This window comes from Hemiscyllium ocellatum, chromosome 4 (genome assembly GCF_020745735.1).
Source record: "Hemiscyllium ocellatum isolate sHemOce1 chromosome 4, sHemOce1.pat.X.cur, whole genome shotgun sequence".
Classification (NCBI taxonomy): domain Eukaryota; kingdom Metazoa; phylum Chordata; class Chondrichthyes; order Orectolobiformes; family Hemiscylliidae; genus Hemiscyllium; species Hemiscyllium ocellatum.
This window is the reverse complement of record NC_083404.1, coordinates 125,930,796-125,953,317: the sequence shown is the minus strand read 5'-3', so window position 1 is coordinate 125,953,317 and position 22,522 is coordinate 125,930,796. Positions and strand designations below refer to the sequence as shown.

Here is a 22,522-nt window from a genome sequence, read left to right as displayed (position 1 = left end):
AAATGATAATCTGCAATAAAACTAACAGTCACTTGGACAAGTGTAGATTAATTGAGAAAAGCCAGAATGCCTTTATTAAGAATGAATCAAGTTTAATTAACTTGATTTGAGTTTACTGATGAGTTAGCAGATAGGGCTTATCAGGATAATATGGTTGACAGTGTGCGAGAACTTGTAAAAGGTGTTTTTGTGAATTGCCAGTGATTATGTGACAAGACACATGGAGTAGGGGAGAACGGTTGCCTTATGGACTCAAGATATTTTCATGGTATCAAGGGCACTGCTTATCTTGTTGTACATTTATGACTTGGACTTAGATGCACTGGGTGCAATTTTCAACCTCAGATGACACAAGACATGGAAGCAGTGCAAACTGTAAGAAAGACAGTGTTAAAACGTGAAGATGATATAGACAGGATGGTAAAGTAACAGATGAAACTTTAAGCAGAGATGTGTGAAGTGATTCATCTTGGGTAGGAAGAACTTGCAGGGATCCAGCAGGGAGACACAGCACGTGAAATGACCTTCCTCTGTGTCACTGTGACACTGAACATGATAGAAGAATCAACAACAAAGTACAGTTAGTTATTTCTTGTCTGCAAATTTAAAACAGAATTGAGTATGCTAACCACCTTCACCATCACTTTTATGACTTGTCTCCAAGGTATCATTCCCAGTTAGTTCTAGTCACAATGTAGTGAGGTCTTTCCAGCAAAGATTTCTCCTTTTATCCTGTACATTCATCTTTCTTCCTTGGCCACTGCTAGTCCTTCTTTAATCCTCCACGGCCATAGATTCATTTTCCCTCTGCTGACAATACCCAGCTTGACCTTGTCAGCACTGAATGACTTCAGTCACAGCTGGTGACCGTGAGAAGGACATGCAGCATTCTTAAGCTGGGAACACAATGGAAAAGCATTGAATGCTATTAGCCAAAGGTCTCTAGAAATTGTTAACTTATTTTTTCAAATAGGGATGAGATATACCAAGGAGTGCAGAAATCAGAAATGACAGGAAAGGGTTAAATACGTCAAAGACAGGATGTAACCTGCTGCGTATGAGAGATGCTGGCTACAGAACTGGTATAATCTGGCTTTCTGGAAGGAAGACATTTAACATTCATGAGAGGCTGTGCATGTCACGAAGATAGATGTAATGAGTATATCATTGTTCTGGCATAAATACACAACCTGCACTGAGGGATTTCTCCAGTGTTTTGTGGTTACTGCTGCAAAACTCCTGAGAGGTCGCCGGTGAACATATAGATTCATTTCTTACAGATGTTATGCATCTGTGGTAAAAACATATGAGCTCAATCAAAGGTTAGAAAGGTCAATATAGAATTCCAGCTCTTTCCTCAGCTCCATAGATGCTTCTAGGCTACCAGACTGTCCAAATTGGAAAGAAACTGTTGTAATATTCTCTGCCATCCCAAAAATATTGCAAAATTGCCAATTACTCCATCTCTCTACAATTGTTCCCCTTGGCAATCTTGTTGTCTTGCTTGATCCAAATTTATAATTCCAGCTTTACAGCTAAGACTCACATATCACACGATAGCAGCAGTTAATGTTTAGGGGTGCAGTATAGTTTCACCACCTAGGCAACGGGGTGAATACGATGGTGGAAGGGCAATGTTTTTAGACCAGTAATTTAGAACCCCAGGTTAATATTCTGGGGAACAAAAATAGAAAGTACAAGAGAAACTCAGCAGGTCTGGCCGCATCTGCAGAGAGAAAACCATAATGTTACCATTTTGAGTCCAGTGACCCTTTGTCAGAACAGCTCTGGTAGTTTTCTCTCACTTCCTGTCCCATCACAGCAAATAATGATGATATAGAATACACTGTCTGAAAGGATGACATAAACAGGAACAAACATTAACTTTCAAAAGGGACTTACATATAAATTTGAAGAGAAAATATTGCAGAGACACAGTGAAAGAGTGGAGAAATTGGAACTAGTTAGATATTTCTACAAAGAGTTGAGAATGTGTTGCTGGAAAAACACTGCAGGTCAGGCAGCAGTCAAGGAGCAGGAAAATTGATGTTTCAGGAATGAAGGAGGGCTCTGGCCTGAAAAGTCAATTTTCCTGCTCCTCAGATGCTGCCTGACCTGCTATGCTTTTCCAACGACACACTCTCAACTCTGATCTCCAGCATCTGCAGTCCTCACTGTCTCCTAGTTGATCTCTACCAAAGAGGTGACACAGGCACAGTGGGCTGAATGGTTTCATTTTGTGCTGAATCATTTTATATTCCCTTGAATCAATGTTACTGTTACTTCCAGACCAGATTACCTCAACACATGCTTCTCTGACTTCTAAATGTTGACCCAAATTCCAACTCATTCAGTACTCCACAAGCCCCAACGTGATGCTGCACCCCAAGTCCAACTTGATCATTCCAATTCACACTGATGTGCACCGAGTTTCCATTTGCTCATAATTAATTTCAAAATTCCTCTGCACTCTTGCCCACTTTAATCTTTTTTACTCTTAACCACAGCCTAAAATTGTTTGTTTTCTGCAACCGTGACTACTGAGCATCTTATGCTCCAGTTTACGATTAGAATTGCTCTTTCGGCTGAAGGGAGCTGGTGGCCCAGTGCTGATGTCACAGGAATTATAATGCAGAACCCCAGGCTAATGTTCTGGGACATGTGCAGAAAGTGAAATGTGAATTTAGTAAAAAGCTGACCTAATGTGATCACTATCAATTGTTTAAAAAAATACATCTGGTTCTCCCTTTAGGGAAAGAAATCTGCCTCGTTTACCTGGACTGGCCTACATGAGACTCCAAATCCACAGCAAAGTGATTGACTCTTAACTGTCCTCTGGGCAATTAGGATTGGGCAATAAATATTGGATTAGCCAATGAAGCCTACATCCCATGAATGAAAAAAAATTAATTCCTTAAATTTCCTCCCTGATTCCTTTGTCTTGAAATGGAACAGAAAAGCTGGGAGGTAACATAGGTTAACCTTCTAAATGTATATCACCTCCTAACAGTTGACCGTGCTAATGTGTCGTTGTTCCAATGTGGTTGATCCAATATGACTGTTAGCAGTCTTAATCTTACCCACCCTCATAGTGATGGGTCTGAACATTAAACTAACAAATCTGTTCACATGTCACTTCAAATGAACTTGAAAGACAACATCAGATGTTGGAAATTCGGACATTTTATTTTACGGGTACATTATCTCTTACAGTGAACCCTAAAGACATCCATGACAATATTCAGTCTGAACAATATTTCAATATTTTCCAAAAATTATCAATACTGTACACAGACAGTTGAACTTTTACAATAATTTAGTTAAAAATGTTTTCTCCCTATTTAATGCAAGAAACACCAATAATTAAAATACAGTACATGTTTAACCTCACAATTTCATTACAGTGGATTCTTTGTCTTTTTGATCCTCATATTTATGAGTGATGTCGGGGCACAGTAGCTATATACATGCACTAAAGTGCTATGGACCCAATGGCATGCAAATCAAGTATTGTACCATCATACATCTAATTTATTAAGACTGTCCGTATCTCTCCTCTTTTTCTGCCTTTTGCTCTAGCAAAAGAAAATAAAAAACTATTTGATATAGCTTCTTTCTCTTGTCTCTAAATATGTACTATGCAACTCATTTTTGTCGAGTGCACTGTTGACTCTCTGCAATAATATAACTAATGCTCCAATCAATATAAAGCACTTTACAAAGTCTCACTGGCATCAAATGTAGAATAAAATTAATGCTTTATAAAAGAATAATATTAGGACTATTTTACATGAAAAACAATACAGTGCAATGTAAAAGAAGGCAGTCCAAATTACTGAGAGACCACTCCAAACCCTTCAACCTCTCAGGATTCTGATTCCTTTCTCTTCTTCCTGTTATATAGAGTGTACTTTTTAACAGGTAAATACCTGGACACTATAACCGTCAAACTGGGGTGTGCAACGCTGTATGGTAACACGCTGTATGGACACTAATGTAAGCAATGAATTACAAGACTCAGTTGACATAGTTACAAATTTTATTGTAGATAATGCTTCTGACATTTTTTTTGTGTTTGTTGGAATTTTTCGATGGAAAAGAATTCCCCTACCTGACGTGACCTTCAAGCTGTAGACACCTCCACAGCCACCGTTTTACACGTGGCCGCTCAGTGGTCAGCTGACAGAAGGCATAACTTTGGATGGAGGTGACCATGTGGGTCACCATCTCTCCCCACCTCCCTCCCTGTAGCTAGCCATCTGGTCCTAAAGTACAGGCCAAAACATTGCAGATCTGACTAGCAAGCAGCCCTCTAAGTGTTAAACCTGCATTCCTCACATCCGTAAAGAGCACAGTGCTATAACCACCAGCTATCAGGAAAACTAATTAGGATAAATATCACCTGGATTAAAATTTCAATTTGGCCTCTTCCAGTAAACAGCAGTGAAGAAATAAATCTTGATTGGATATTCCAAATTGAGAAAGAATAGGAGGGTGGAGGGGCAAATCCCGCTGAATCTTCACTGCATACATTTTATACAACTCTGACTACTCACCATGATGGCTAAAGTAACAGAGATCCCTAAAATCATTGCCCCGCAGGCAAATAAATCTCTACCTTTACAGCCAATAGGTGCTGGCTGGTTTCAGTTTGCAGTATAGACATTTCCATTGTTTTATAGGTTTGATACACAACATTTATTCCTCCATTCTTGACCTGTTAAATCCTTTAGAACTTCAACTGCTGACCAGGTTCGGTCACTTTGCAGGGTTGCCGTGATGATGAATTTCGATGGCATTTTGCTGCTGAGCCAATGGCTCATGCGGTCTTGTGCTCAGTGTCACAGTGTGGCTCAGTGTGTTGGAGTGGTTCTGTTGCATGTGCGTCACTGCTTCTGAGTTGCCCGGCACAAGCTAAATCCCCAGAGGACGAAGACCGGGAGGCGGAGGGGGAGCGTGAAGCCCATCGTGATGGTGGACGTTGATTAGCTGGCCTGGCAGGGCGTGAGAAGCAGGATTCTAGTGGTGGTGCTACTGAGGACCGAGGTAACTCCTTACAACCAGGAAACAGAAAGAATAAAAGGCAAGGTTAAGACATCGCAATGGAAGGAAAACAATCAGAAATCTTATCAACCTGCCTACTGTTAACTTGCACATTCTCTTTCATGTCAATGGATTATCACTGAAATATTGAAAGGAGCATTTGCTAAGGGAATCTTAGTTAATATCAGCCATTATTCCTGAAATAGGACCACATTCCACAGTTACAAAAACTCTTAGTTCATTCAAAACCCTCAACTTGTATAGAGTTAACATTGGGCCTGTAATGGTAACAATACCCATTGGTTAGTCAAATACATGAAAGGTTGATGAAAAATTGTTCTGACATCGGGAATGAGGATTACATTTCACATTCAAGGAACTGGATATCAAAACTTCACTTGTTCAATGATAACTGCTCATTCAATCGCTCTTATTGCAATCAAGCCAAAACTTAAAGCAACATCAGCGTAATGTATTGAAAACATTTAACCAATCAGTTGATCCACTCCTTTCTGAGAGTTTTGCACAGAATTGTGTTTCAGTAGTCCATGTGACAAATTGGTCCTAGTGTCCTATAACTTCATGCCTTTTTTTTAAACTAGGGCTGAAGCACAGAGGACTTCCATGAAATAGTCTCATGAAATAAGCGAGCCAGAATACTCACCTGCTCTGTACCCTGAAAGGTGACAGGTGGAGAAGTATCCTGGACAGAGGATTTGTTTCAGGTAGCCTTGGTAAGTGTGAAGCATCATTTTCCTGAACAGCACACAGTGACTGAAGGCCTCTATAATTAGCACAGAGCAGCTTTAAAACAGTCTTTGCTAGAAGGCACAGGTGTGCAAATGTTGTGTACTAATGTCGTCTACGTTCAACCACAGAAGGTGACCTATTTAGGAAAGGAAATGCTTGGCTCTCCATGAGACTAAACTGCAGTGGGAGTAAGAAAGAAAACGAAGTCCAAATATTGGTACAGGGCAAGTACATGAAATCTGAAAATATCCAAATGATTTGGTTGTTTGTTATAAAAGGTAACACTCATTCTCTCTTTTCGTCACTACACGATGCACTGGAACAACTGGGAAACACTTCTTCCTAAGCACCTTCCAAGCCTGTGATTTCTATCACCCAGAGGAAAAAGGGTAACAAGTGCATTGGAACACCATCAACTGCACATTGCTCACCAAGCCATGCACCATTCTGACTTGCAGCTATATCGCTATTCCTCTGCAGTTGCCAGGTCAGAATCCTGCATCTCTCTCAATTAGGGTGCCCTTACACCACAAGAAGGCAGGTCACCACCACCTGCTCAAGGGCAATTAGGAATGGGCATTAAGTGCTGACATCACCAGCGATAACTGTGAATGAATGAAAAGGCATCCCAATGCATTTCACCGAAATTATGTAAATTCTGTGTGGAACACTTAAAAGAACACATCAAGGAAATATTTGGCGTCTTTCCAAATTTGTTGAAAGATACTCTGAGAAAACTACACTCCTATCCATGGGCTATATTGGTTGAATCACAAATAAAGTTTCTTCTTGGCAATGCATCTCACATTTCTACCATGTAAGCATTGAGCAACAGAGGTGACTCAGTAGAATTAATTGCTGAATTGAGAGCTGTATGGGAAAGGCTGAGGGAATGCTTTGGAGTTCCTTATCGAGGGTGGCTTCCAGTGGGCTGGCTCTCCAGTACCATTCACATTATTTCAGATCTACTTTGTTATCTGGAGCTTGGAAGGTGAATACAACAGACAGAATGACTTCAGGAAGAAGAAACAAAATAAAATACAATAAAGCAAATAAAGCTGAAATACAGGCTTAACAAGTTAACAAGTTCTTTGTATTTAGTGTGAAGTCAGAGTGCAAGACAGCAAAGACATAACCATCAGCTACAGCCATAGTTCTTGCTACAGTAATAGATCACTTAATGCTCAGGGTGACCAACACAAAACAGGAACAAACATCAAGAACCCTGGAGAAACTCAGCAAGTCCAGCAGAGAAACAGAGTTACCATTTCAAATCCAGTATGACTCATCATCTGAAGAGCTCTAAAGAAGATTCATACAAGACCCAAAACATTAGCTCTGTTTTTCTCTCTCCACAGATACTGCCAGACCTGTTGAGTTTCTCCACTGTCCTTTGAGTTTGTTTCAGATTTATAGCATCTGCAGTATTTTGTTTTAATGCTAATCAGACCCAGAGGAAGCTGATGACTGATAAACTAGGATATCAATATCAGAGTTTAAAATACAGCATGGACTGAAAGATCAGAAAATTTGGAGGTTTGGACATTTTTTTTGTTAAGAAGTGACACAACCTTGGCTAAAGAATTGAACAAAAAGAAAAGGGAGGATCTTAATTGACTAATCAGATTAACACATGCTGCTGAATCATGGGTAATCTTAACTAAAACATATTACACAGGTACACTCATCTTAATTCCCACAGTTTCAGGATTGAGGATTTCAAAACATGCCAATTTTCCAGAAAAACAGTGAAATGTTTTTCATTCAATGATGCAGGAAAACCAACTGAAACTGAAATGCAAAACATTTTAGAATAATGGTCATATTGCTGCTGATATTAATTCACTTCTAGCACATCGGTTTAGATAATTCCTTCATCCCTCTCTCCTTTCCTTATATCAGCACAACCTGTTTAAAAAGAGGAAATTTCAAGCAGTAAATGTCCAGCTTTTGAGGAGCTACATTTGAGAGAACGTGAAGTGAGATCAAGAATAGGTTTTGACATTTCAATTTGAACTGCATTGAAAGTCTAATATCCGGCTTGAAAGGAAAATTCATTGTACAATGTCAAGAGTGACATGCAGTAGCTAACACGATGCTATAATAGCCAAATTCTAAATCAAATGTGCTATGTAACATCATGTTGAAATGCAGATACCACACTCTAAAAATTGCAAATCCTTATGGGGCTTCACACCCTGGCCTGTTGGTGGCTCTGACTGGTATTTAAAACCCAAGTCAACTATTGACAAGCTTCATTTCTAAAGTGGAAATTGGAATGGATCTATCGGGCATGAGGAAAGGTTTCGGTGTCATAGTGTACATTTAACCAACTGACTTTTAGCTCATGGTTTTTCTCCCCAATCTCTAAAAGTAACCTCAGTTTAGCACTTTCTCTGGGTCTGAGTTAATGACTCAAATCCCACCTTCCCAACAGACCATTCTGTGACCTTGCCCATTCTTCCTTTCATTGTAGTTCTCAAATTCACTTGATGGATTAACCAGGGTTGTGATTCTGGCCAATACTGCTCTAAAACATCCTGACTGCTTTATGCAAGATTCACAGCATAAAACATATTGGTCCTGGTGACTGACCATGGTCAGTTTGGTGGACATGCGCACCAAAGTTCCTCAGATCCTTGGTGCTTCCCATGGTCCTCGCGTTCACCATATCTTCCCTTGCCTTGTTGTCCTGCCATTGCACATTTATCGGGATTAAATTCCATTTACCACCAATTAGCCTATCTGACCAGCCTGTCAACATCCTGGGGTGGCATGGTGGTTCAGTGGTTAGCACTGCTGCCTCATAGCGCCAGGGGCCTGGGTTTGATTCCCACCTTGGACCTCAGTCTGTGTGGAGTTTGCACATTCTCCCCACATCTGCGTGGGTTTCCTCCAGGTGCTGTGGATACCTCCCACAATCCAAAGATGTGCAGGCCAGGTGAATTGGCCAAGCTAAATTGCCCAAAGTGTTAGGTGCGTTAGTCAGAGGGAAATACAGTGTAGGGAAATGGGTCTGGGTGAGTTGCTCTCTGGAGGGTTGGTGTTGACTTATTGGGCCAAATATCCTGTTTCCATACTGTAGGAAATCTAATCCTCTTGTAGTTCAAGGCTATCTTCCTCATTATTTATCACTGCACCAACTGTTGTATCATCCGTGAAACGACCAATCATTCCTCTTCCATTCACGTCAAACTCATGTATTTAAATCACAAACACCGACCCTTGTGGTTTTTCACTGGACACAGACTTCTAATTGGAAAAACATTCCTCAACCTTATGCTTGGATTCCTTGGACTCTTAGTGTTTGCTTTCAGGCTCCCATGCAGGACCTTATCAAAAGCCACCCTGAAGTTCAAGTAGACAACGTCAAAAGCATTGCCCTCTTCCACACAGCCACCCACCTCTGAAAAATTCATTCAAGTTTGTCAGACATGACGTTTCCGAGATAAAATCATCATAATTGTTCTTGAGGAAGGAAGAACTAAATTCAAATCTCCCTGTGATCTGAAGGAGGGAAGGCTTTCTCAACACAACCATGCCACTATTAAACCAATATTCCAGCCCTGCCAGTGTGACCTCCTGGAGTTCTCCCCTCTCCACTAAGATAATCTCTATGTCCTCCTCCTCCAACCCATCCTTCTCCCCATTTTAGCACAGAAAAGGCCCTTCAGTCTGTTGAGTCTGCGCCATAACTACCATTAAAAGTGCTCTAATCTCGATTTCCTACACTTGTCCCATATCTCTGGAAGTTATGATATTTTAAGTGCTCCTCCAAATATTTTTTAAAGGTTGAAAGGTCTTTAGCTTCCACTACCTTTCCGAGTGTGCATTTCCGATACCCACCATCCACTGAGTGAAACTGTTTTGTTCCCAAATACCCTCTGAACCTCTTGCCCCTTACTTTAAAACTCTCGTGATTGACCCGTCAGCCAAAGGGAACAGCTGCTCCCTATCTACCCTGTCTGTACCTCTCATAATCTTATTCACCTCAATCACATCCCCCCCTCAGTCTTTGCTGTTCTAAAGAAAAACAATCCAACTCTATTTAGTGTCTCCTTACAGCGCAATTTCTCTTCCAGGCAATATCCTGGTGAACTTTTTCTGTACCCCCTCCAGTTCGATCACATCCTTCCTGTAGTGAGGTGACCAGAACTACACTTACTCCAGCTGTGGCCTAACCAACATTACCTACTTATACTCTATATGCTATAACTGACAAAGCAACTGTCCCATATACCTTCATCATTATCCTGTTCGTGTGCTTTGCCAACTTCAGGGATCTAAGCTACCCAGTGTCCTGCCATTCATTAAATACTCGCTAATCTTATTTCTTCTTCCAAAAAACATCATCTAATACATATCAGGGTCAAATACCATCTGCTACTGATCTGCCCATCTGACTGACCCATCTATAACTTCCTGTGACCTAAAACCATTGACTTCCCTATTAACCACTTGACCAATTGATACAGAACTGGCTTGAAGGTAGAAGAAAGAGGGTGGTGGTGGAGGGTTGTTTTCAGACTGGAGGCCTGTGACCAGTGGAGTGCCACAAGGATCGGTGCTGGGTCCATGATGTTTGTCATTTATATAAATGATTTGATTGTGAACATAGAGGTATAGTTAGTAGGTTTGCAGATGACACAAAGTTGGAGGTGCAGTGACAGCGAAGAAGGTTACCTCAGAGTACAACGGGATCTTGAACAGATGGGTCAAAGGGCTGAGGACTGACAGATGGAGTTTAATTTAGATAAATGTGAGGTGCTGCATTTTGGAAAAGCAAATCATAGTAGCACTTATACACTTAATGATAAGGTCCTAGGGAGTGTTGCTGAACAAAGAGACCTTGGAGTGCAGGTGCATAGTTTGTTGAAAGTAGAGTCGCAGGTAGATAGGATAGTGAAGAAGGCATTTGGTATGCTTTCCTTTATTGGTCAGAGTATTAAGTACAGACATTGGGAGGTCATGCTGCAGCTGGACAGGACATTGGTTAGGCCGCTTTTGGAATATTGCGTGCAATTCTGGTCTCCTTCTATCGGAAAGATGTTGTGAAACTTGGAAGGGTTCAGAAAAGATTTACAAGGGATGTTGCCAGGGTTGGAGGATTTGAGCTGTATGGAGAGACTGAACAGGCTAGGGCTGTTTTCCCTGGAGCGTTGGAGGCTGAGGGGTGACCTCATAGAGGTTTACAAAATCATGAAGGGCATGGATAGGATAAATAGACAAGGTCTTTTCCCTGGGGTGGGGGAATCCAGAACTAGAGAGTATAGGTTTAGGGTGAGAGGGGAAAGACATAAAAGGGACCTAAGGGCAACCTTTTCATGCAGAAGGTGGCGCTAGCATGGAATGAGCTGCCAGAGGAAGTAGTGGAGGCTGGTACAATTACAGCATTTAAAAGGCACCTGGATGGGTATATGAATTGGAAGAGTTTAGAGGGATATGGGCCAAGTTCCGGCAAATGGGACTGGATCGGGTTGGGATATCTGGTCGGTATGGACAAATTGGAGCAAAGGGTCTATTTCCATGTTGTCCATCTCTATGACCCTATGATCTTGGTGTCGTCTGCAAAATTGCTTCACATTTCTCTCACACTTTCTATCTATATCATTTACATACATAACAAACAAATAAACAACAAACAATTGTGACCCTTGTGGAACACCAGTGGACACTGGCCTCCTGTCACTCAAATAGGCTTCTACCCCATGTGTCCTATTACTAAGCCAGTTTCTGATCCATCTCACCAACTTTCCCTCAATTCCATGTGCCTTAATCTTCCCAATTTATCTCCCATGTCAAAAGCTTTGCTAAAATCCATATATACTGAATTTCCATCATCCACAACACTTGATCACACTTTTAAAAAATTCTATCAAATTTGATAAGCATGACCTCCCTCTGACAAAGTCATGCTGTCTATCTCTAATTAACCCATGCCTTTCCAAGTGGGTATTAATTCGCCCCTTCAGGATTTTCTCCAATACTTTCCCTTCCAGCCTGTAATTTCCTGGTTCATTGCTACCTCCCGATTTGAAAAGTGGAACATTTGCCATCCTCCAGTCGTCTGGCAGTTTCCCAATGGCCAGACAGGAATTAAAAATTATTTTCCATCATTCTCTCTCCCCTCATTCCCCATCTCCTCCTCATTCACCCTCACTCCTACTCTCATATCTCACCGACTTGCCTCTGCTGCAGGCTCCTGTAAAAATTGAGGTTTTTAGTCAGAACCAATTGTTGGATGAATACTTAAGGAGTCACATTACAAAGTGGTTAACTTTTGTTTGATAAATATAATAAATTCTAATATAATGCACGGGTGAAAGATTTAGAGCTATATCAGTGGGGAATGGGTTATTTTATCAGGATGGCCTCTTATCTGTCCTTCAGATTACAAATCATGAGTGTATTGGTTAAAATCTATCTTGCAACCAGACCCAAAATAACTGGAAGCACTCAGCAAACTTGTCAGTGTCTGAGGAGAGAAAATCTCAAAACCTTAAAGTAACAGTTCATAGAATCCCTACAGTGGGGGAGCAGGCCATTTGGCCCATCAAGTCTACACTGACCCTCTGATGAGCACTCCACCCATCCTATAACTCTGAATCTCCCAAGGCCAATCCACCTAACTTGCAAATCTTTGGACTGTGGAGTCAAACTAGAGTATCCAAAGGAAACCCACACAGACACTGGGAGAACATGCAAACTCCACACAGTCACTAAGGGTAGAATCAAACCCAGGTCCCTGTGAGGCAGAAGTGCTAATCACTAGACCACAATACCCACCCAAACATTTAAAAGACTTACGTTCCAAATATTAAAACAAAACTGTTGCATTGCTAAAAGAATCATTGCTTGCTATTCCACCATTTGTTGAAAGTAAGTCTGAACTCTCATTACTGGATTAAAACTTTGTGACTGGACTCATAGTCTTCTATTAAGACAAAGGAATGCCTGCTATTTCATGCTTTGATTGACAGCCCCAAGTGGTTATAGACTCTTTGAAATGGGACAAAGAATTACAACGTGAGTTTTGTTTTCATGAGGTTAAAGGAAATTTGTTTTTCTTCTGAATAGAGAATTCTTTAGAGAGTTATCTTATATTATTTCAGCATTGGTCCTGAGGTCTCCCCATGATGTAAATTGTGTGATTTGGCATGGTAAGGTGTAAGGGCAGATTGGGGAAATGCATTGGCACAGAGTTGGCAAGCGATTCTGAACTGATTATGTGGAGGGTGTAGACTGTTTCTTTAAAATAAACTTTGATAAAGTCTTGGACCACCAAGGCCGGCTTTCTGCCTGGCCCCCAGAATAAAATTCCAAAATTCCTGTCTACTTCCTTATAGGTTGGGTTTCTGGAACTGGTATATTTCCTGGCTGTGTGCTCCTAACTTGTGAGCAAAACTTCAGATAGTTATATTCTCTGCTATGAGCACAGATGGATCTAACTCTCCAAACGCTTCAACTGTGTCAAATGCACATTGTTCTGAAATAAATCTAAATTAGTTGGGTCAGATCGGTCTGGATTCAATATGATCTGCTGTACATTAGCCAAAATGAAGGGGGTAATTGCAAACTGGTGTTTCAGATGCTAAATGTGCCCATGAAACAGCCCTGTATAAAGCTGACATTATTTTAATGTTGCCTTTTAAAGCTCAAATCTCACAACGGACCACAATCTGAGCATGCGGGAGGTACATCATCTCTTAAGTCGCTTCTGCAGCTGTGTGAAATCTGAGATATGGGCTGATTATTATTTTACACAAACACTTTTAATTCTCAATGCAATGTGATACGGTGAACTTTGCTTTATAAAACGCTCACCAAAAGATGCAAAGTAGCACTTCCTTCATATAACAGCGACTCAGTCAGCTCCTTTTTCTCGGGAAGGTGAAGTAGCATAAGATTTTTTTAATATAATGTCATTACCACCCTTAATTAGTGTGGTCATCTATCATTTAATTGCAAGCAAATTAAATAAGACTTTAAGATCATTTTAATCTACAGAATTATAATTGCGCAAGTTAAAAAGTTTTACTGTTACATTCTAAAAGATCTCAAAGTTTATATATATATATACAGTCTACACTTTTCTTGTGAGATAAAGCAGCTGCAGTTTGTCTATCAGCCTGGATGGAAATATGAAACCGACATTGGAAAATGGCCTGATTTCTGTGAACTGCTGCTCTGTCTAAACTCTCAATAATGTGCTACTCCTTGAAGAAGGGGCTCTATTAAGGTCTTGGCAATGAGACTATAATCATGAGAATTCATCATTATTTATTGCTACTTGCTTCGAGCTCCTGAATTGAAAAATGAAATAGCCTTAATTTCAAACTCGTATGTAAACTGGGAAAATAAATGGCACAACCAACGAGTAATTGAATATGCTGTGAGATATGAATGTAGTTTTAGTGAGAGTCCGATAAGATTACTTTTTAAACAATTTTCAACAAAGTTCTTGCATTTTGTGGGTTACCTGTATCGCAAGGGAATAATCTCTTCTCATTTTACCTTTGAAAAGCTGAAATCTGTTCTGTGTATTCCCCAATAGGCCCAGTTAGGGGAGGCAGTGGCTTAAAGGCATTATCGCTGTACTGTTAATCCAGAGACCAAGTTAATGTTTATGGGGACTCAGGTTCAAGTCCCCCTATGGAGGGTGGAATTTGATTTCAATAAACATCTGGAATTAAGAGTCTAATGATGATCATGAACTGATTGTTGGGAAAACCTGTATGGTTCACTAATGTCCTTTAGGGAAAGAAACTGCCATCTTTACCTGGTCTGGCCTACATGTGACTCCAGACCCACAGTAATGCGGGCAATCACAGATGAACAACAAATGCTGGCTTAGTCAGCGAACTCCTTATCCCAAGAATGATGTTTTCACATATACTCATAATATACTCAATAACATTATGAATGCAATTGGTGTGATTTCTAGGATGATTAGTCCCCACATTCTGGAGGTGAAGCCAGCTGAGCTAAGCTTCCTTGTAGATTGTGACTTACCAAGCTCACAAGGATCTTTCTCACTGATTATATAAGGGAAAGCAATTCAACACAGAGGTAAACTACCAAGGTGGGCAGAAAGAGGGGCTATTCCATGTTGGGTTTAAAAGGTGAAGGACTGCCACATTGGAAGCTAAAGCAGATTTTAATTGTGGAAACTAGGATTCAAAATACTGACTGGTCCAGATTCATCTGGTAAACAGCTGGTGTGGTCCATGTATGTATAAGGGAGTGCCAGTAAGAGGGGCCGTATGAGGAGGAGTGGCCAAGGTGGAAAACAGTAAGGGTTTCACTGGGCTAAGGGTATCAGCTACAGGATTATCATGTCATGAGGAAGGCCAAAGAGTTAAAGAAGTTGGAAATTGTTGCCCAAAGTGACCTGTGGGAAGATTTTTGTTCCAGTCCAGGAGGTGAATGAAAAGGCAGAAGCCGGACAAGAATAGCAAAGGAGACAAGATCATATTGGATCTGGACTTGGTGATGGGACCTATTAGCTTCGTTAGATGGCCAGAATAATTAGCTTTATGATGCAAGCAAATTGGAATCCAATTTGTGCAACTCAAGGTACCACAAAAATAGCATAAGATAAATGACAATTTAATCTATTTTAACAACCATGTCTTAAATTTACACAGCCCTCTTGCATCTGCCTGTCTGTCAGTTTCAAGAGCTAGAGGATAGAACCCGAGATGGAAACTGGTAAGCATTTCCAGAATTAAGAAAAACGATTCCGAAATCCTCAAATTGGAACCGAATGCTATGAAGCTGCAGGTTACAACTGTGTGCCATAAGGTCTGGTTGTAACCACTGAGAATCCAGATTTCATGACCCTGAGCTAAAGTTCTGTCAGAGCTGGAGAGATAGTTTCCAACTTATTATCAAGCTGTTGAATCTCATTGTTTTTTCCCCCACTTTTCTTGTGAACAACAGCTATACTACTAGAATAATCCACAAATTGAAGACATTCTGTATTTAATACCTTCAAGGAGGTAACTATAAATAGGTTTCTACATGCCTAACGATAATAATTAATACTCTTTAATTTAGTCATTCATTATGGAACTTGAGTATTGTTGAAAGAAGACATCATTTATTGAAGTTTCTCATCTTGTACCCATCAGGATATTGCACAGGAGTATAAATTCAAATTCTGCAACTGAACAACATTTGCAGGATAATCCTTAATGTGTGAGAAGTTACACTGTAAACCAATTTAGGATTGCAAGTTGGGTTTTTAGTATTGCAGTGCTTACATATTCTGAAAGCCACGCAGATTAATAAACAGGGCCCTGTTCTTTGCCCTAACAAATCAGAGACAATCTCTTGGTTTACCAAAGTCTGGTTGTTAACTGCCAAACAACATTAATAGAATATGTGCCTTCTTCATGGCCTTCTGCCAATCACTCATTATCCAATGAGCACTCTTCTCTCATGCAGTATGCATGTTGGATTCGCTATGAATTTACATCCTTGTAAAATTTCCTGAAGATGCAAAGCTTCAACAAAACATGCCTTTTTTCAGAAACAGTCATTAATCACATAGGCATTGAGAAAAACTAGTAAGCACAGTGAAATAAGGAGAACAGGCTCGAGACGTTTGTTAGTGTAGAAGAGACATTGCAGGCAGTTGTCAAAACAAAAGGAATATCAAAAGAATGGAAAGCTGCCAGGAAAACAGAAAGGTGACCAGTAACAATTACAAACCTGCTCGGAGGAGGGAGTATCACAAATCCAAAAGCAGATACATTTTTAAAAGAGAATGAGAATAAGCTAGAAACATTCATCAGGCCAGACAGTACCCAGCCAGTGACAGCTAACGGATAAAACTGACCTTTCTGTTAGGTTGGAAACTCAAACGAAAAGCAAAGATGTTGAATGCAGAGAGGGGAAAGTTAATGGAAAGACCAATCACAGTGAAGAACTCAACGTGTTACTGACCTACAGTACTAATTAATGATCATCTGTAATTGAAAACTTAAATCATTCTGTTTTTGCCATTAGACTGCGATTTTCAAACAACTTCCTAGTTGTTTTTGGAGGAAATGCTGGGCAGTCACTTAAAAGGTTACTAGAAAGTTGTATCAGGTTGGTCTTGGGTGTCCCAAGAGATGCTGCTGTTTCCCACTTGTACCTAAATAATCAATGCCTTTTAAAAAGTGCGTGTAAGCAGCTGAAAATCGTTCCAATTTGTAAGTGTTGTCACAGAGGTAATAGTGAATGCTAATTTCATATGAAGGCTACTTAAGATGTTAAGAAGAGTGTTCCTTTCCTTAAATTAAATTTTCAATGTTGATTCAATGAATAAGGAAATTAATTAATGTTTTTAGCCCATTAGTCCTGAGCTGTCATTGCTAACAAATGCATCATTTAAGCAGAGAGAGGGGGAAAGGATCAAAGAGGACTCAGGAATTGCCTAATGTTTATGAACTACTTGCATGAAGAGCATTAATGAATGAAAGATCTTTTAAATGATTTCTACATTTTTTTTTAGACTGCCAACATTAATAAAGAATAAAAGCAGATCCAGATTAAGAAATGTCTGTTTAACTCACTTTGTGTAAAGTCTGTTTACGATTACTAATAGTGTAGACATCTCTCTGACACAGTTCACGAATGTCCTATTGCAGGAGGCACTAATATCTTTTTCCAGTCTCTTTGTAAGAGAAGTATAGTCTGTTAAAATCATTCCAAGTATAATAAATGGAATAGATAAATATGTTTAAGGCATTGATTTTATGTCATGGAGATCCAATATTCATTAAAAAATATAAATCTTCCCTCTATCTGTCCATAACTTTCTGCTTTTGTAATTCAGAGAATAGTAACTTGTGCACAAATATCAAGACATGTTTCATTGGTGGACTAAGGAATATGGACATTAAATGAAAATGGAATGTTTTAGGAGGATGGTCAAACGCTGGGTGAAAATGTAGTGATTTAGAGAGTCTCTCGAAGGAGGAGAAAGAGGTAGAAAGATTTTGAGAAGGAATTGTAGAGTGTGGGGCCTAGCTGGTTGATAGGGGCAACAGCAGAGTGCAGAGTTAGAGAAATGGAGCACACAGAATCATACAGTACAGAAAGGCCCTTTGGCCCTTCCAAGCCGCACCAGAATTTTGTACAGCTGTAGCATGACCTCGTGTTTCCAAAATTTAATCCCTCTACTATTAAAAGTTAACACATTGTATGCCTTCTTAACAGCCTTATCAACCTGGGCGGAAACTTCCAGGGATCTATGTCCATGGAGACCAAGATCTCTCTGCTTATCTACACTACCAAGAATCTTACCAATCACCCAGTACTCTGCATTCCTGTTACTCCTTCCAAAGTGAATCACATCACACTTTTCTGCATTAAACTCCATTTACCACCTGTCAGCTCACTCTGCAGCTTATTTATATCCCTCTGTAACCTACAACATCCTTTGGCACTATCCACAACCCCACCAACCTTAGTGTCATCCATAAATCTACTAACCCATCCTTCTATGCCCTCATTCTGGTCATTTATAAAAATGATTAACAGCAGTGGACCCAAAACAGATCCTTGCAGGACACCACTAGTAACTGAACTCCAGGATGGACATTTCCCATCAACCACCAGCCTCTGTCTTCTTTCAGCTAGCCAATTTCTGATCCAAACTGCTAATCGCCCTCAAACCTATGCCTCTGCATTTTATGCAGTAGCCTAACATGGGGAACCTTATCAAATGCCTTACTAAAATCCATATACACCACATCAACCACTTTAGCTTCATCCACCTGTTTGGTTATCTTCTTAAAGAACTCAATAAGATTTGTGAGGCATGACCTACCTCCACAAAACTGTGTTGACTATCCCTAATCAAATTATTCCTCTCTAAATGATTATAAATCCTATCTCTTATAACCCTTTCCAACACTTTACCCACAACTGAAGTCAGGCTCACTGGTCTATTATTACCAAGGTTGTCTCTATTCCCTTCTTGTACAAGGGAACAACATTTTCTGTCCTCTAGTGTTCTGGTACTATTCCTGTAGACAATGACAACATAAAGATCAGAGCCAAAGGCCCGGTAATCTCCTCCCTGGCTTCCCAGAGAATCCTAGGATAAATCCCATCCGGCCCAGGGGATTTATCTATTTTCACACTTTTCAGAATTTCTAACACCTCCTCCTTGTGAACCTTAATCCCATCTAGTCTAGTAGCCTGTTTCTCAGTATTCTCCTTGACAACATTGTCTTTGTCGAGTATGAATACCAACGGAAAATATTTATTTAGTGCTTCCTCTATCTCCTCTGACTAACCAACAACTTCCCACTACTGTCCTTTATTAGCACTAATCTTACTCTTGTCATTCTTTTATCCCTTATATACCTGTAGAAAGCTTTAAAGGTTTTCCCTGATCCTATCTGCCATTAACTTCTCATGTCCCCTCCTTGCTCGTCTTAGCTCTCTCTTTAGGTCTTTCCTGACTACCCTGTAACGCTCAATTGCCCTAACGGAGCCTTCACATCTCATCCTAACATACCCTTGACAAGGGATTCAACTTCTTTAGTAAACCATGGCTCCTGCACTTAACAACATCCTTCCTGTCTGACAGGTACATACTTATCAAGGACACACAGTAGCTGTTCCTTGAATAAGCTCCACATTTCTATTGTGCCCATGCCCTGCTATTTACTTTCCCATTCTAAATCTTGTTTAATCACATCATAATTGCCTTTCCCCCAGGTGTACCTCTTGCCCTCCAGTGTATACCTATCCCTTTCCATTGCTAAAATAAACATAACTGAATTGTGGTCACTATCACCAAAATTCTCACCTACCTCCAAATCTAACACCTAACCCAGTACCAAAGCCAATGTGGCCTCTCCCCTTGTTGGCCTGTCTACATACTGTGTCAGAAAACCCTCCTGCACACATTGGGCAAATACTGACCTATCTAAAGTACTTGAACTATAGTATTCCCAGTCAATATTTGGGAAGTTCAAGTCTCCCATAACAACTACCCTATTAGTCTCGCTCCTATCGAGAATCAACTTTGCCATCCTGTCCTCTACAGCTCTGGAACAATTTGGAGGCCTATAGAAAACTCCCAAAAGGGGACCTCTCCTTTCCTGTTTCTAATCTCAGCCCATACTACTTCAATTGACGAGTCCACAAATGTCCTTTCTGCAGCTGTAATACTGTCCTTGACTAACAATGCCACAGTACCTTCCCATAGGGTGGCACGGTGGCTCAGTGGTTAGCACTGCTGTCTCACAGCACCAGGGCCTGGGGTTCGATTCCCACCTGGCTGTGTGGAGTTTGCATATTCTCCCCGTGTCTGTGTGGGTTTCCTCCCACAATCCAAAGATGTGCAGGTCAGGTGAATTGGCTATGCTAAATTGCCCACAGTGTTAGGTGCATTAGTCAGGGGTAAATATAGGGTAGGGGAATGGGTTTGGGTGGGTTTCTCTTTGGAGGGGCGATGTGAACTTGTTGGGCTGAAGGGCCTGTTTCCACACTGTAGAGAATCTAATCTAATCTTCTCTGTTCTTACTGAAACATCTAAATCCCAGAACCTGCAACAACCATTCCTGTCCCTGCTTTAAACATGTCTCTGAAATGGCCACAACATCGAAGTCCCAGGTACAATCCATGCTGCAAATTCACCCACCTTACTCTGGATGTTCCTGGCATTGAGATTGACACACTTCAAACCAGCTTTTTGCTTGCTGGTGCCCTCTTGCGACCCTGAACCCTTATTTCCGACCTCCCTACTCTCGACCTTCTCTATACTTGAACTCCAATTCAGGGTCCCATCCCCCTGCTGAATTAGCTTAAACCCACCTGAACAGCATTAGCATATGATCCCCCTCAGGATATTGGTACCCTGCTGGTTGCGGTGAAGATCATCCTGTTTGTAGAGGTTCCACCTGCCCCAGAATGAGCCCCAATTATTCAATTATGCCCCAATTTGTGACAAGATTAGACGGTTCTGACTTTGTATGCCTCGACTGAGAAAGTGACAAGTTGGACCAAAGGGTCTGTTTCCGTGCTGTATATCTCTATTTGTTAGGCCTGATATGAAGCCCCTTGCTGACTCTACTTGATCCTTGTATGTACTCCCACTCATTGTTTTGCTTCGCTTTATAAGTATGTTCTCTTGTCAGGATAGTGTTCAATTAGACTTGACAAAAGATGTCTATCTGAATTGTCTAATACTTTCTCTTTTTCAAATGTCAACATACCCATTGTGCATTTTTATCATTATTTGGATCAAGGCAGGATTAGATAAGGGTATTTAAAGGAATCTGGAATTAAGAGTCTAATGATGACCATGAATCTATTGTCGATTGTTGGAAAAACCCATCTGGTTCACTTTAGGGAAGGAAACTGTCATCCTTACCTGGTCTGGAGTACACAGAACATTACGCAGTACAGGCCCTTCGGCCCTCAATGTTGCGCCGACCTGTGGAACCAATCTGAAGCCTATCTATCCTACACTGTTCCATTTTCATTCATATGTTTATTCAATGACCATTTAAATGTCCTTAAGGTTGGTGAGTCTACCTCTGTTGCAGGCAGAGTGCCCCAGATCCCTACTACTCTCTAAATAAAGTGACCCCAGACCCATACCAATATGGCTGACTCTTAATGACCCTTTGGGATGGGCAATAATTGCTGGTCTAGTCAGCACCTGCCCTCATCACATAAATTAATACAAAGAAAAACATCCAGTGTTACAGCATTATATTTCCATATTACACTAGAGTTTATTTTTATAATGCATAATCTATCTTTTGGAATTAAACACATTTGGTATGTATTAACTTAAGATAAACAATTTTCTTTGTCTCTGATGCTCCAGGTTTAATAAACAAAATCTGACACACTTAAAGACAAATGCTAGTCTCCATCATGTAAGGGAGAAAATGCTATGGAACCAGGTTGCAAGTAGATGTGATGCCAATCAAATGAGCTGCTTTAGGACAAACCAGGATGATGGTGTCAAGCTTATTGATTGTCGCTGGAGCTGCAATCACCCAGGAGAGTATTCCATCACACTCCTGACTTGTGCCTTGCAGATGGCTGACAGGCTTTGTGGAGTCAGAAAGTGAGTTACTCATCACAGAATTGGTCTCCAATTGACTTGCTAATGCATGAACATTACATGATCATTCTCAGATTGGCTACATGGGTCCAATTTGTGATTAAAGTGCAGCAGGTCAGGCAGCATCCAAGGAACAGGAAATTCGATGTTTCGGGCACAAGCCCTTCATCAGGAAGGGCTTGTGCCCGAAATATCGAATTTCCTGTTCCTTGGATGCTGCCTGACCAGCTGCGCTTTAACCAGCAACACATTTTCAGCTCTGATCTCCAGCATCTGCAGACCTCACTTTTTACTCCAATTTGTAATTGTATTCTTAAGGGTGTTGATAATCTTATTGGTACCATTTTCATTCATCACCTGACTACCTGAAATGTGAGTCATTTTATGGGAACATCCTTTTTCATTTCCCTGCTAATTTACTAAGTTTACAGATCTTAACATTTAAAAGACATTTGGATAGGTACATGGATAAGAAAGATTTAGAGGGATATGGGCCAAACGCAGGCAAGTGGGAGTAGTTTAGTTTGGGAAACTTGGTTGGCATGGCTGAGTTGAACTGAAGGGTCTATTTCAGTGGTGTATGACTCTATAAGATTAACCGGTAATGTTGCAATACACTGCTTATCCATTCATACCATTTAG

The 22,522-nt window shown here is 40.6% G+C and overlaps 1 protein-coding gene across 2 annotated transcripts in view; it reads right to left on the bottom strand.

Moving 5' to 3' along the window:
* Nucleotides 1–3,184: 3,184 nt before the first annotated feature.
* Nucleotides 3,185–22,522, bottom strand: part of LOC132815089 (microtubule cross-linking factor 1) — a 210,990-nt gene continuing 191,652 nt past the window's right edge. For both annotated transcript variants that reach the window (XM_060823835.1, XM_060823836.1), the window contains exon 14: nt 3,185–5,053. In XM_060823835.1, coding sequence (XP_060679818.1) covers nt 4,820–5,053 — 234 coding nt within the window. In that variant the 3' untranslated portion in view covers nt 3,185–4,819. The remainder of the gene's footprint in view (nt 5,054–22,522) is intronic.